The 14,395-nt window shown below is 43.2% G+C and overlaps 1 protein-coding gene across 1 annotated transcript; it reads right to left on the bottom strand.

The window, feature by feature from the left end:
* Positions 1–724: 724 nt before the first annotated feature.
* LOC138839833 (doublesex- and mab-3-related transcription factor C1-like) lies at positions 725–3,835 on the bottom strand. Its single transcript, XM_070039353.1, has 5 exons — positions 3,733–3,835; positions 2,376–2,434; positions 1,922–2,058; positions 1,085–1,145; positions 725–919 (listed from the first exon to the last, which is right to left on the bottom strand). Exons 1-5 carry the CDS (start codon positions 3,833–3,835, stop codon positions 725–727), a joined length of 555 nt encoding a protein of 184 aa, XP_069895454.1.
* Positions 3,836–14,395: the final 10,560 nt, after the last annotated feature.

The raw sequence follows: 14,395 nt of genomic DNA, 5'->3' as shown, positions 1-14,395 counted from the left end.
CTTGCACAATTGCACTTTTCTCCAACCTTCCATCACAGCCTCCACATATCAATTGATTAAGCCCAGAGTCTCTGCATATGCTTTATATGGTGGATATTCCCTCATCTTGCAACCCACAGTGGCTAGTCTAGCCTCCTAAACTCACCCTCCTACATCACCATGATCAGCCACTTCTCCAGCTTCAGCTAACCTTTTCAACACTTGGCCTTGTGTGGCTTTTTCACTCCCACACAAGCCCCCATCCACCTTTAGTGCCACAATGCTCAGCCCCTGCTTCCTTAGGTGTTCATGTCTCCTCCAAGCTCCTGGAGCGCACCTGTGACATTTAATGTGAAACGTTGCTTGGGAAGACATCCAGGCTCTACGTAGAGACCAAAAGCTCCCCAAGATAGGGACCTGATCTGTGTACACATGGCACTCATCAATTCTATATGTCTTCCCCAGTTTGCAGAACACAGACTTTATTATTCTCTTTTACATGCTGTAAGCTGTTGGAGTTCTGCTCTTGTTAGAGCCTCACTTCCATTCTTTCTTGCAATCAGGAGTCTTGCCATTGAATGCTGTGCTCAAAACTCGACAAACTGGAGACTTACTACACAACTCTCAACTACCAACTCATCATTCAGACTCAGGAGAGTGGGGGCCTGGCCGGGATTTCATTTACCTTACCAATGTTGCTTTCCAAGATGAAACCAGATTACTACATCACCTCACCATTTCTGAACTATTTTGTCCATGTATTAATGCTACAAAGCAAGCTACGTGGGATACTCTGATACTGGCCTGGAGAGTTGGGGCCAGGAAGGGCCTGAGAAGCATATTTCAGAGCCAGCAGAGCCTCAGCAGCCTGCACCATCTCCTGCCACTCCATGGCTGATAAAGTTGAAGGCACCAAAGCCTGGTTGGAGGCATTTGTGACCTGTTAAGTAAAGGATGTAAGAAAATGGTGGATGGGAAATCACCTCCTTGAACCTAGCCAAGTGTCCCTTCAGTTCCTTTGATCCCTTGATCCAAATATTTCTGCTCCTCCCATTCACCAAGCTATTCAACTCCCAGGGTTCTCCATCCCACTCTTTCCCTTTACCTGTTGCTGCAATACAAGAAGGCCATGGTTGGCAGAAGGATGGACAATCAGACTTGAACATCTGGAGACAATAAAGTAGATCAAGGTATTAAATTTTCTGGCAGACATGTACCACAGGAAGACAAGCAGGGGCAGAATTTCATATTATCAGAATTATGTGGCAATTACAAGTTCTTTCTCCTGCTTTTCCTGGTTTCCTTTCTCTTCCTCTTTTCTTGGCATATTTCCTGAGATACTAATTTGTATCAACTTTTGCCTTCCCAGGTTATAGTGAAGTTGATGGTAAATCACAGATATCTGAATTTTTATTTGCAATGTACCTGGAAATACTGTTCATTGCTTGTGATAGGATCTTGCTTCCCTTTTACCCAATCTGCACAATTGAAAAACAAGCCTGGTTCATTCCCAGGGAGCTTCCTTTAGGTGTCTGTGGCCCTCCCCATCATGGCCCTGCTTCTCAGTAGAACTCAGTCTCCTCTTTTTAAATGTGGAGTAGCAGTCCCTACAGGCTGAAGCTCTACTTAGTAGCAGGCCCTGTGTCAATCCTCTTCTCAATGTTTCTCTAAGTACAGACTATTCTTCCCTCATAACTTCTGTAAATGGGATGGTCAGAAAACAAAGTGCCACTTTTCCCAAAGTCTCACCAATAGGAAATGTCAAAGCCAGGATCCCTGTCCTTGCCCATTGGTGTAAGATTCTATCTTCTCCTTCCCCAGCCCTTAATCTCCTTGGTCTCATCTCTTTCTTATTCTTCCTCCTACCTCTTATGGAAACAATCTCAAGGTAGGACACACAATGACAACACACAGTGGATTGCCTGGTCTTTGTTCTACTCACAGAATTGTCAGACTCGGGGGGCCACAAGGCACAGAAGAAAATGAAGCCAGCAGTTGTTGTCCCTCCTTCACTGGGGTAAACATCAGAGGCAAAGATGCTGGGGGCACAGTGAGCATCAGAGCCTGCTGGGAGATTGCCTGTATGATCAGAGATCATAGATGATGATATGGCCATACCAGGACAGCCATGGAGAAAAGTGGGATGGGCATGTTTTGGAATAAGAACAAAAACCTAGAATGTCAGACATCTGAAGAACTTGAAGACCATCTTACTTGTTAGTTTACAACTGGGGTACTCAGGCCCAGGAAGAGGTGTTTTTTTTTTTTAATTCAGAAAAGCAGATCGCAAGCAGAGTGTTGGGTTGGAAATGGAACCTGTGTCTTTGGGACACAGCAGAAGTGATTTGAGCAGGGGCTTGATGGGGGCCTATGCTATTGCCAACAGATTCTCCTACCTCATGGATGGTGAAAGAGGGCCTATCCCCAGGCTGAGATACAGTGCTCCCCTGTCCAGCTGTAAAAGACCAGGAACAGCTTTATTGAGGGTTTTTCTCCCACCCCATTACCACCTCAATATACTCTATCCACCATCCTGACACCACCTCACTACCTAAGTTGTCTACTTTCAATCCACCCTCTTTTCTCCTTTCTAGTATTTCTAATAATGATATGATGTTTTATACACAGCTCTGATAAGATATTGTATAAATACTTGCTCCAGGCAATGTTGTCAGGTACAGTGATAGAACCACTCACTGCTTTCTCCATTCAAACTCAGCCTCATCCCTAGCTAGAGGTATTCACTGAGGAGACCTGATTCCATGGTCTGCATCCAGGCCTGCTTGTTAGAATTGGGGAAAGAAGCCTTGCTGTTTCTTGATCTTGAAGTCAGGTGTCTCTTTCAATTCATTCTGAAGGTACCCAGAAAAGGCAAATATATTTTCCCTTGATTTAAGGAGGAGTGCCATGATTGTGGTAGTGGTCACAGAGACATAGAATCCTCTTTCCCTCCTCCCTCCACTGTGGGTTCCAGACTGCCCACTATGGTACACTGGAAGGTGGAAGAGCAGGGCATGGCATGATGTGTCTTTGGCTTCTGTGATTCTAGGTTCAGGAGTAGAGGTCAGAATGGCCACATGTACTATCCCTATGTTAATTTCTTTGCCCTTATAAAAACCCTATCTGAGGTGCCTGGTAGTTTTCTTCCATTTGTTCTCCAGATTTTACCCTGATTATGTTAGTTCTTTCCTCTTCTTTGCAGGAGGCCCTAACTCACAAATTAACTTTCTCCAGGAACTTCATGGCACAGGTCACCTACACATTCAACCTGGTTAAGAGCTCCTATTTACTCTTTATATCCATTTTCAGGCACATTCACACACACACACACACACACACACACACACGTGTGTGTGTGTGTGTGTGTGTGTGTGTGTGTGAAACCCAAGCACTATTCCTGGAATCTTACTTTTCAAGGATTGTGTTCCAAATATCCTCAATGCCTAGATTTATGTATGCCATATATTGTTTTCCCTTAACAACCTGTTCAGGTTTTTCTTTCACTACAACTTAACCTTATTCCCTTGCCTACCCTTTAAACTGATTACCCTCTTGCACCCCAGAAAACCATATTGTTTTTCTAAATACCCAACTCTATAAATTATTGTTTTCTTTTACCCATTCATTTATTCAACAGAGTGCTAAGCGTTAATTTTGTCAATAGACAATTTTATAATTTACTACTTTTTCTCTTGGACCAACAAACACTATCTGCGCTTATGAAATCTCCACATTCCCTCCACAGCCTCCCACCAACTCCCATACTCCTTTCCACACTTTTACAAGAGTGAAGGTCAAGTCGATCCTTTGCGTCGTCATCTCCACACTCTCTAGAGGCTTCCCCAGCAGGCTTCATGGCGGCGTCTTTGGGAATCCTGACAATTTCATTAAATATCACCTCAGAGTGAAAGGCACCGGTACAAGTCCTGCCTCCGGAGAAAGAGTTTAAGAACTTTCCCTGAAGGGATTCGGGTAGTGGGGGTGGCAAGGGGGGTGGCGGGGGGGTTGTCAGGTATGGTGGGTCATGTGGGGTGTCCGGTGACCCGTGGGGCTTCCCCCGAAACACAAGAAAGGTAACAAAACTGGGGTTTCAAGCCGTATGGAAGAAAAAAATAAAAGAAGACAAGTAAGGTAGAGAGAGTGAGGGTTCTAGTCTTATGGTAGTGTATGGTTACCAGAGCCGGCAGCAAGTAACAGTCACGGAGTTCCCGGAGAATATCCTAACTCCTTACGAGCTCGCTCGAGCTTCCCTTCCCGCTCTTCCACAAAAGCCAATCAGCTTCGAGCTCCACCTTCTACAACAATGCCCTTCTCACTTAGTTAACCAATGAGCTTTGAGATCCACTGTTGCTAGCTCTCTGCTGTCCCGCCCACTCGCCTCCTTGTGGCCGCTTGTGCTCACGGCACTGAACAGGCCGTCTGCACTATGTAAAGATGGAGGAAAAAGACGGAAGATGGAAGTGGTGACATTGATCTAGAGTTTTTGTTTGTTTATTTGTTTTTGTCGGTTGTGGGGCCTGAACTCTGGCCTGGGCGCTGTCCCTGCACTCTTCAATTCAAGGCTAGCACTCTACCACTTGAGCCACAGCACCACTTCCAGCTTTCTGGTGGTTTATTGGAAATAAGGGTCTCACGGGACTTTCCTGCCCAGGCTGGCTTTGAACCACAATCCTCAGATCTCAGCCTCCTGACTGGCCAGGATTACAGGCATGACCACTGGTGTCCGGCTTACACGTTTTATATTCACAAACTCACTCTTTGAATTGTAACTCTTTGTATAACTACATAAAGATATAAAAAAGAAAATGAAAATATATACTTTTTTTTTGTCGGTCACAAGGCTTGAACTCCAAGCCTGGGCACTGTCCCTCAGCTCTTCAGCTCAAGGCTAGCACTCTACCAATTGAGCCATAGCACCACTCCTGGTTTTCTAGTGGTTAATTAGAGATGAGTCTCACGGATTTTCCTGTCCAAGCTGGCTTTGAACTGCGACCCTCAGATCTCAGCATACTGAGTAGCTAGGATTACAGGTATGAGCCACTAGTACCGGGCTTGTCTAGAATGAAAAATATTTTTTAAAAATTAAAAAAAGTATGACCTTGCAGCCTTAGAGAGAAATGAAAGGTTGAGCTCCCTAAACCTTGTTCCCATACCAGAATCCTTGTGGATGTGAAATATGCTGTATGTATGCAATCATTTGTCTTTTAAAAATTCAACATGGATGCTGGATGCCGGGGGCTCATGACTATAATCTCAGCTATTCAGGAGTCTGAGACCTAAGGATGTTGGCTCAAAGCTAGCCTGGGCAGGAAAGTCTGGGACTCTTAAAACTACAAAAGAGAGCCAGAAGTGGAGCTTTGGCTCAAGTGGTAGAGTGCTACCCTTGAGCACAAAAGGTCTGGGACAACTCCCAGGCCCTCAGTTCAAGGCACTGGACAGGCAAAAACAAAACAAAACAAAACAAAACATTGGAGGCATTGGTGGCTCATACCTCTATTCCTAGGTACTCAGGAGGCTGAGATCTGAGAATCTCAGTTCAAAGCCAGCCAGAGCAGGAAAGTCTGTGAGACTCATCTCCAGTTAACCAGCAAAAAGCAGAAAGTAGAGATGTGGCTCAAAAGGTAGAGTGTCAGCTTTCAGTGAAAAAGTCAACTACTAGCATTTTAAAACAGCAATATAAAACAAAGGAGGGGGTAACAATGCTCCACAAGAAATGTACTCATTACCTTAGTCATGTAACTGTAACCCTGCTGTACAGCCTCTTTATAATAAAATAAAAAATTTTAAAAAGCAACATGGAGTTTTATAGTCACTCCATATTCTCTTATTACTTTGCTAAAACAAGGGCCATCCTAAACCCTAGGGAATATTTTCCTTTCCTGGAGAAATCTTGCTTTATTACATGTAGAAAGAATTTATTCTTTTTCAAGGATAAACCTGTTTATTCTGGACCTAATACTATACTTCCTTAATTTTTCATGGTCTCATGTCTGCTAGCACAAGTCACTGATTTGTGTGTGTGTGTGTGTTTGTGTTTGTGTATATATGTGTGTGTGTGTGTGTGTGTGTGTGTGTGTGTGTGTGTGTGTATGTCCTGATGTATGTTTTGTACTGAGGTTTGAACACACGGTGTTGCACTTGCTTGTCTTCCTTGCTTACTCCACTAGAGCTCTGCCCTATGAACAACACATGCAGGCCAGTGATTTGCTGGATCATGAGTAGTGGAGTCTTGTGCACTTTTCTGCCTGGGCTAGCCTCTACCAGTGATTGTTTGTATATCAGCCTCCTGAGTAGCTAAGATTACCAATGTGAGCCACTGGCACCTGGTAGATTCATGTTTGAACTCTGGTAATTGTGCTTGTGAAAAACTCACTGTGTTGCTTGTGCCATGTCTCCAAACTGTTTTTGTTTTCCTTATTTTTCAAATAGCTTCTCACAAATTGGGATGACAGACATGAACCACAGTGCCAGCTTTTTATTATTTGAAATGAGGTCTCCTAACTTTTTGGTGCCAATACTGGGGCTTACACTAAATAAAGATGAGAGGACATGTTAGTTGCAACTAGCAGGGCAATATGGATGTGGCAGACCTAACCTTTTGAAGCTTACACCTAAGCACCATGTGCCACTGATGCTTGATGCAAATCTGCAGAAACTATGTTAGAAAACTCACCTTAAAATTTCCATCCATTAGAATCTCTTTTGGTACCAAAATCAGTGTTGCTGCAAAGGATTTTCCAAAGAAATTAAAAAACAAAGCCAATGTGTTTTTTTTTTTAATGAGGAATCACATCACTACATTGAAAGTCATGCACTCATCTTGGGCCTCTCTGACTCCAATTCTACATATCAGTCCTAAAAGCCCTCAGGTAGCTCACTTCTTGCAGCATAAATACTGGGTAGGAATAGCTGCAAAACAGTGAGGTGATGTAGTAAGCTGGTTCTAGCAGGAAAACAGTGTAGGTGGGGTGAATGAAATTGGGCTCTGGCCTCTGAGTTCCTGAGTCTGACTGATGATCTGAGAGTTGTTCAGTGAGTCTTAAGTTTATCAAGTTCTATGTCCAAAACTAACAGCTAGTCTTCTAGTGACAAGGAATAATGGAACTGAAGCTGGGAAGATAGCAGGGCATGCATCATATAAAATAAAAGAACAAAATCTCCTGACCACCTAGGTTTGCTCCTCAGATCTCTTCTGTGAACTATGGGCTGAGGACGACATACAGAGGGGATGAAGGCTTCATTTGCAAGGGATCAGATTCCTGCTTTCCAGGAGCATTTTATTTTGGAAGGAGCCTGGAAGTCTTCGAAAGCAGTATCTCATACTAAACCCCATTGATATGTGGAGAGAGGACAGGCTCTAAGAGGTGGAAGGAGAGGTGATTACCTAGGGAAGCTAGAGCAGGAGTCTGGGCATTGTGGCATTCAAAAGGTGGATGGGGGTTGAGGGTAAAGAAGCCATACCAGGTGACTGCTGGACAGGCAGTTGAAGCTGGAGAAATTACTGCTCACAGTGATCTGAGAAGGTGAGTATAGGAGGTAAGGCCAGCCCCTGTGGTTAGTGCAGATCAAGGCATGTTCTTGATATAAGGAGGAGCACATGAAAAGACCCTGGGCTTGACCAAAAGTGATATGGCAATTATGATGGAGAGATGGTAAAAGGTAAGACTGGCAAAAAGAAAAATCATAATGAAAAAAGAAGGAAGAGCTAGGGAGGAGGATGGGTGTGACCTGTCTCTTCTGCCTACCTTTCTGCATGAAGATTGCTGCCATCCAGGTCTCACCATCTGCATTTCACCATCTATTGGACAGTTGTGGGGTCTCTGTCTTGAAGTAAGAGCCAAGAGGAGGAGGCCTAGCTAGAGTACTGCTTTTTTGCTAGCCTGTTTGTAAATGTGCCAAATGTTTTTTTATCCAATATATTTGCTTTTGCTTTTGAAGACTTCAGGTATTTTATAAGACTTGAGACCTTCTGAATGAAGTAGGGCAATTTCTTGACTGAGATTAAATATTCTTTACCTGCTTCCATTGTTAATTTGGAAACTGGGGTGTTTCCATGTGCTTTCCAAACAGCACTGTGCAATCATATAATTACTTCTCAGTGGGGTTCTGAGTAGTTTTGTAAGCCATGTCTTCATTTATCTTGTCATTACATACTGCTTATACACTCAAACTTATGCATGCATAAACATGAAGATGTTTTCACTTTGTGTCTGCAGGTATGTGTGTGTGTGTACCTGTGTATTTGTGTTTGAAGAAACAATGATCTTTTGCTGCAATAACAGAAAAATATTGGTCATTTATTTCTGTGTTATTAAAAAAACATCCTGAGCTAAGCCACCCTGAGTGGATATAATCTGGTGCTGCTGGGCCAGAGCACTGGGCTGTGTGGACAAGTGAGAAAGCTTGTCTGAGCTTAGTTCCCCCACCCAGAGCCAGAAGCAGCAAGTAGCTCCAGTACCTGGTCCAAGGCCTCTATCCCATACTGGTGGCAGTAATATTTGTTGCATTCTGCCTACTGGCTGCCCTCCACTCTCCTCCACCCTTCCCTGTTGGTGCATCAGCTTTGTTGTGGATCTGTCTCTTGAGACTTGGTCATGAAACTCATGGAGTAGGAATTCTTCAAGAAACACCAGAGGGGGGGGGAGCAAAGAAACTTGCATGCACAAATTTAAGCTCACTATGTATAAAGATATAAATGGAAACAATTGTGCTTTTACTAGGGCTTGAACTCAGAGCCTCAACCTCTCAGTTTTATTTCCATCACTAGCACTCTACCTCTTGAGCCACACCTCTAGTTCTAGTTTTTTTTTTAATTTTATATGTAAGTCTCTTGGATTTGTCTGCTAAGGCTGGCTTTGAACCATGATTGTCAGACCTCAGCCTCCTTAGTAGCTAGAATTACAGGCATGAAGCACTGGTACATAATCAATTATATTATTGATAAAAGATGAATCCATAAAAGTACATGAGATACTTCAAAACGTTACAAGTTTTGCAATGGGAAAAATATGGGATAGCTTAGTCTGTCAAAAGTGAGCCTGAAGAAAATACTGAAATGTAATGAGGAAGCAGCTGTTTGTGTATTAGTCCAGAATCTCCAGAAGAACAGAACCACTAAATCATGTGGCTGATTCATATACAGTATCAGCCCAGGTAATTATGGAATCATAAAATTCCCTCAATCTGCCCTCTGCATGCTACAGACTCAGAAAACCGGAGGTTTAGATCAAAGTTCTGAACGCAGGAGAGTGAATAGGGCTGATTCCCATCAGTCTAAAGGTCTGAAGTCCAGAGTTATGGAAGACAGAAGATAAATATTCCAGTTTCCTCCCTCAGGCAGAAAAAAGGATGCATTCAAGCTTTATTTCCTTATGTTTTTTGTTTTCTTTTTCTTTTTCTTTTTTATCAGTGGATTGGGTTAATGCTCTTCTACATTGGTCAGAGCAATCCAGTTGATTCCACCTACATATTTAAATGTCAGTTGTCTCTGAAGAGATTCTCAAATATGCCCACAAACAATGTTTGATTCAGTCATGTTAACCTATGAAATAAACTATCAGAGTTCAGTTGTCTAGGAGTGAGATGAGGGGGGAAATTAGCAATAGCTAATATCCAATATCTGAAATAAAGCATAGAGACCTAAAGGAAATTTGAACAGAGAAGAGAGAGTTGAGAATTCGAGGTGTCATTTATAATCAGCTTGTCTGGTGAGGACAAAAGAAAGAAACAATATTTTAAATGAAAATGGAGGAGAAATTTCCAAAACTGACCAAAAGACATAAAGTCACAGACTTAAGAACTCCCACAAGAAAAAAAAAATAAAACCTTGTGTAAACATGTTTTAGAGCCGGGCGCCGGTGGTTCACTCCTGTAATCCTAGCTACTCAGGAGGCTGAGATCTGAGGATCGCGGTTCAAAGCCAGCAGGAAAATCCATGAGACTCTTATCTCCAATAAACCACTAGAAAACCGGAAGTGGGGCTGTGGGTCAAGTGGTAGAGCGCTCCCTTGAGCTGAAGAGCACAGGGACAGTGCCCAAGCCCAGAGTTCAAGGTCCACAACCACCACCACCAACACCACCACCACCACCACCACCAAAAACATGTTTTAATTAGACCATAAAAAAAATCACTTTCCAAGGCCAGTATTCCCTACTGACTCTTCCTCTCCACCCCCACTTTTCTCTCCCCCTCCTCTCTACCCCCACCTCTCACTCTTTCCCTCTCTCTCCCTCTCCCTCCCCCCCCTCTATCTCTCTGGCATAAGGGATGAGGTGCTGTCCCTCACTCACTTTATCAATTGAAACATAGCTCAAGTTTGGCCTTTTGGTGGATAATTGGAGGTGAGAGTGTCTGGAGCTAGCTTTGAATTGGGATCCTCAGGTCTAAGTCCCCTAAGTAGCTAGGATTACAGGCCTGAGCCATTGGTGCCTAACTTCCTGACTTTAGTTTGCTTTTCGCACTCTCCATTTCTTCACTTTTAGTATCCTCATCTTGGTAAAAACCTGTATTACCCTGTCCCTGCTACATCATTACTATGCATAAACCAAATACATTAATAATTCACAGAAAGATATCCAGAGAGGAGGCAGCCCAAGTAGCCAAAGAAATAGGAAAATATTTTAATCTAACTAGCAGTTTAGAATGATTAAAATAAGTTGGCTCTACACTAGAAATTTTGAAAGAGTAGAAGGAAAACAAGACAAAATTAGATTTCTGAGATGCAACAGCTTATGGAATGCATGGAAATTTGTTCAACGGTTCCTGTAGGAGGTGGATACTGAGATGGCTTACAGGAAGACTAAAGGGCCAAGATGTCCTCTCCTAAAGGCAGTTCACTTGCTTTTTTGTCCATGCTGGTTCTGGGACTAGAACACAGGGTCTGGGCACTGTCCCTGAGCATTTTACTTAAGGCTAGTGCTCTACCACTTGAGACACAGCTCCATTTTCAGCTATTTGATGATTAATTGGAGAGTTCCACTTTCAACTATTTGATGATTAATTGGAGATAAGAGTCTCACAGAATTTCCTGCCCGGGCTGGTTTTGAAATGTGATGCTTAGATCTCAACCTCCTAAGTATGTAGGATTAAAGGTGTGAGCCACTGGTGTCTAGCTTATTTGGTTTTTATCATCTAACACAGATTATGTTCACCCCACAGTGAAATGAGTGTATTACACTCATGTCAAGGAAAACAGTGTCTCAGCCTTGGGCAGATCCCTACTTTACTCTGCAACAGGTAGGATTGATTGCCAGTGGGTCAGGGCCGCCAACCAGCCCCTACCCTGACTCCTTCCTTGTGTCCAGAAGGCACAGATTTCATCTCCAAGCCCACACACTACTTGCCATCTTATTTTCTGGGAAAAAAAATCACCTCTCCCTAGACCTGAGTATCCCAGTTGCAAATTGACAGGTAAGATGGACTAGTCTTCAAAGTTTTCAGTATTCTAACATTCTAGTTTCCTGTTCTCATTCCAATATTCCCATCCCATTTCTCTCCCTGTGTTGCTAACTGCAACCCAGGCAGCATGACAGGATATCAGAGCCAAAGAAAATTAGAAAAACATAGAGACATGGATAGGATGGGGGGGACCAGGGTTCTCAAGGCTCACCAGCATTTGGGCCCCAAGTTCCCAGAAGCAAGCATATTTATTTGAGTTCACCCAGGGAAGGTTGCCATGGAAAAATGTAAAAAAAAAAATCTATAGTAATACTATCAGAGCCAATATCAGAGTTTGTGAGAGACACTAGTTCCCTTATTCTTTAGGAACAGGAGACTGCAGCCCAGGGAAAGTCCAGACATGAAGTCCACCTTATCTAGCCTTAAAGGTCATCAGCACCCAAGGATCATAGTTCAGCCTTTCCAGCACTAAGGAAGGAAGGTGGCATTCTATTCTCTTAAACCTTCTGTGGCCAGCTCTCAGCATTCCAAGTGCTGTTTAGGCGGCATTTCAACCTCTCAAAACGTTTCCAGGTTTTACAGCTCAGCTTTAGAGTTCCCTGCCTCCCTGGAAGTCCTGGTAATATCAGATTCTCACCCGTGATCTCTGACCCTCAAGAGAGCTCCCAGCACCCTCTGGTGCACACTCTGCCTCTGCTTTTTACCCCTGTAAACATGGAAATGGAAATACTGATTTCTGTTATTGTGACCCCTACCTTGACCACAATGTGAGTAAAACAGAGATCATGCAGCCTAGTGTGTCTTGTATTATTGTGTGTTCGGTTTTGAGCTAGTTTTCCTGCAAGGTAGGAAGGGGGAAGATAAATATAAGAAGGAGGAGAAAAAGAGTGGGAGAAGGCAGAACCTCAGATTATCATCCTGAGACAAGGATCCTAGCTTTGATATTTCCTGTTGGTGAGACTTTGGACACGTGGCAATTTGGTTTCCAATCATCCCATTCTTAGATATCATGGAAGGAGAATATTCTATACCTATAAATATTGAGACGAGGACTAGCACAGAGCCTGTAACCTAGTAGATGCTCAGTTTGTGGGGACTGCAACTCCATATTGAAAGATGAAGAGACAGCAGGTCCTACTGAAAAGTAGGGACAGAATGGCTAGAGCCAGTGATCCAGGAAAGAAATACCCTAGACATGAGCCAGGCTTGTTTGCCCAGATCCTGTGGAATTGGAAGAAAGATGGTATCACCAGAAAGGAATAGTAATCACATCTTTCCAGATAACTTTGCAGACCAATATCCCTATCATCTTTTTTGTAACCCTCACAGAAAAGAAAGAGTAAAACAAGTTATGAAATGAAAACAGGAAAATCATCAGAAAGGACTTGCATTTGCCATAAGGGCTAAAGTTTCATCAGACAATTGGATTTGCACATTCTGATAATGTGAAATCCTGCCTCTCTGTCTCCATGTGGTATGTGCCTGCCAGAGAGTTTAATTCTCTGACTTCTCAATTGTTCCAAGATACTTAAGCTGAATCCATCCTCTGTCTAACACCCCTGAGCCTGTTCAACTGCAGTTACAGGTACTGTTAATGAGTGGGATGGAGAATTTTGGAAGGGGGAATAGTTTGGTGAGTGGGAAGATCAGAAGGATTTGAGGTAAGCATGGGTGTTCAAGGGGCCTGGACTCTAAAGAACTTCAGATGTGAGAAAGTGTGCTTTCCTAGTCACCATTTTCTCTTTTCTTTACTTTGTAGTTCTCCAATGGCCCAGAGCGGGCTTCGATACTTAGAATTTCTTAGGGTGTGGAGCATCCGCAGATGGCAGAGGCTGCTGAGACGCTGATGATTCTGAAAAACTCTTCTCAGGCCCCTTCTGGCCCCCAATCCCAGAACCATGACTTATATTCCCCAGGTAGCTTGCTCCATCAACATTAATAAAGGGTGGAAGTAGTCAGGAAATGCCAAGGGGATGTAGTAAACAGATTCTAACCAGGAAAACAGCATTAGTGGGGTGAATGAAATCAGTGCCTAGCCCCCAAATTCTGAGTCTGAGTGATGAGCTGGTACTTGAGAGTTGTTCAGTAAGTCTTCAGTATATCAATATTTATGTTAAAACTAAAAGATACTCTCCTATGAAACTAGACCAGGTACAGAAATAAGAGGAAGGAGAAGAAAAGATGAACACTTAGGGAAACTGAGGCAGGAGAATGGAAATTTTTGCCCTAAAAAGGTGAATGGGAGCTGGGATAAAATCAGAAACATATTAGCGGAAACAATTTCCAATCCCCATACCAACTCCATCCTTATTCTAAAGTCCATCTCCTCACTGACCTTTCCTTTTCTCAATACATCTCTGGCCCTTACCTTTCCTTCCTACAAACACTTAGACCCTGACATTGATATGATGTTATATACACAGACAAGCTAAGGCGTTGGTGGTGCTTGTTGGAACTCAACAGTATAACTCACTGATAGGACTGGTGACAAATTTACTCATGATTCCTGTACCCAGACTCAATTCCTGCCCTGGCCAGAGACACCCACTGAAGACATCTGCTTCAATGGTCAAGCTTGTGGCAAGCATGTTACATTCAGGAGTTGAAACCAAATCCTGGTTTTGGAAACAGATGCCATACCCCACTGTTTCCTGAGAGCACTCTCAACAGGCAAAGCTACACAATGTTTCTTACAGGGGATGGGGCTAAATACTGTTTAGTCACATTATCAAGGAAATCTGATTACCATATTCAGAAGGTATCACCAGCTGAGACTGTCAAGTCCAGAAAAGAGAGAGATGTTCATTGCCTCTCATTTGAGTGCTGATGTCATTGGATGTGGCCACTATCACAAACCCTTTCTGGAGCCAAGTTCAATTTCCCATAGGGGCTTCTCTGCTCCTACCCACTGGGATACATTTTTAGTTGGAGGAGCAACAGGGTAGAGCATTCATGTTGTTGAGTTCTATGATTCTAGGGTGAGGAGCACAAAGCAGAATGGCCACACAACCCACTCTC

Source organism: Dipodomys merriami, unplaced genomic scaffold (genome assembly GCF_024711535.1).
Source record: "Dipodomys merriami isolate MVZ:Mamm:240054 unplaced genomic scaffold, mDipMer1.0.p SCAF_3, whole genome shotgun sequence".
Taxonomy (NCBI): domain Eukaryota; kingdom Metazoa; phylum Chordata; class Mammalia; order Rodentia; family Heteromyidae; genus Dipodomys; species Dipodomys merriami.
Note: the sequence above shows the minus strand (reverse complement) of the source record. Positions and strands in the feature narration are given on the sequence as shown.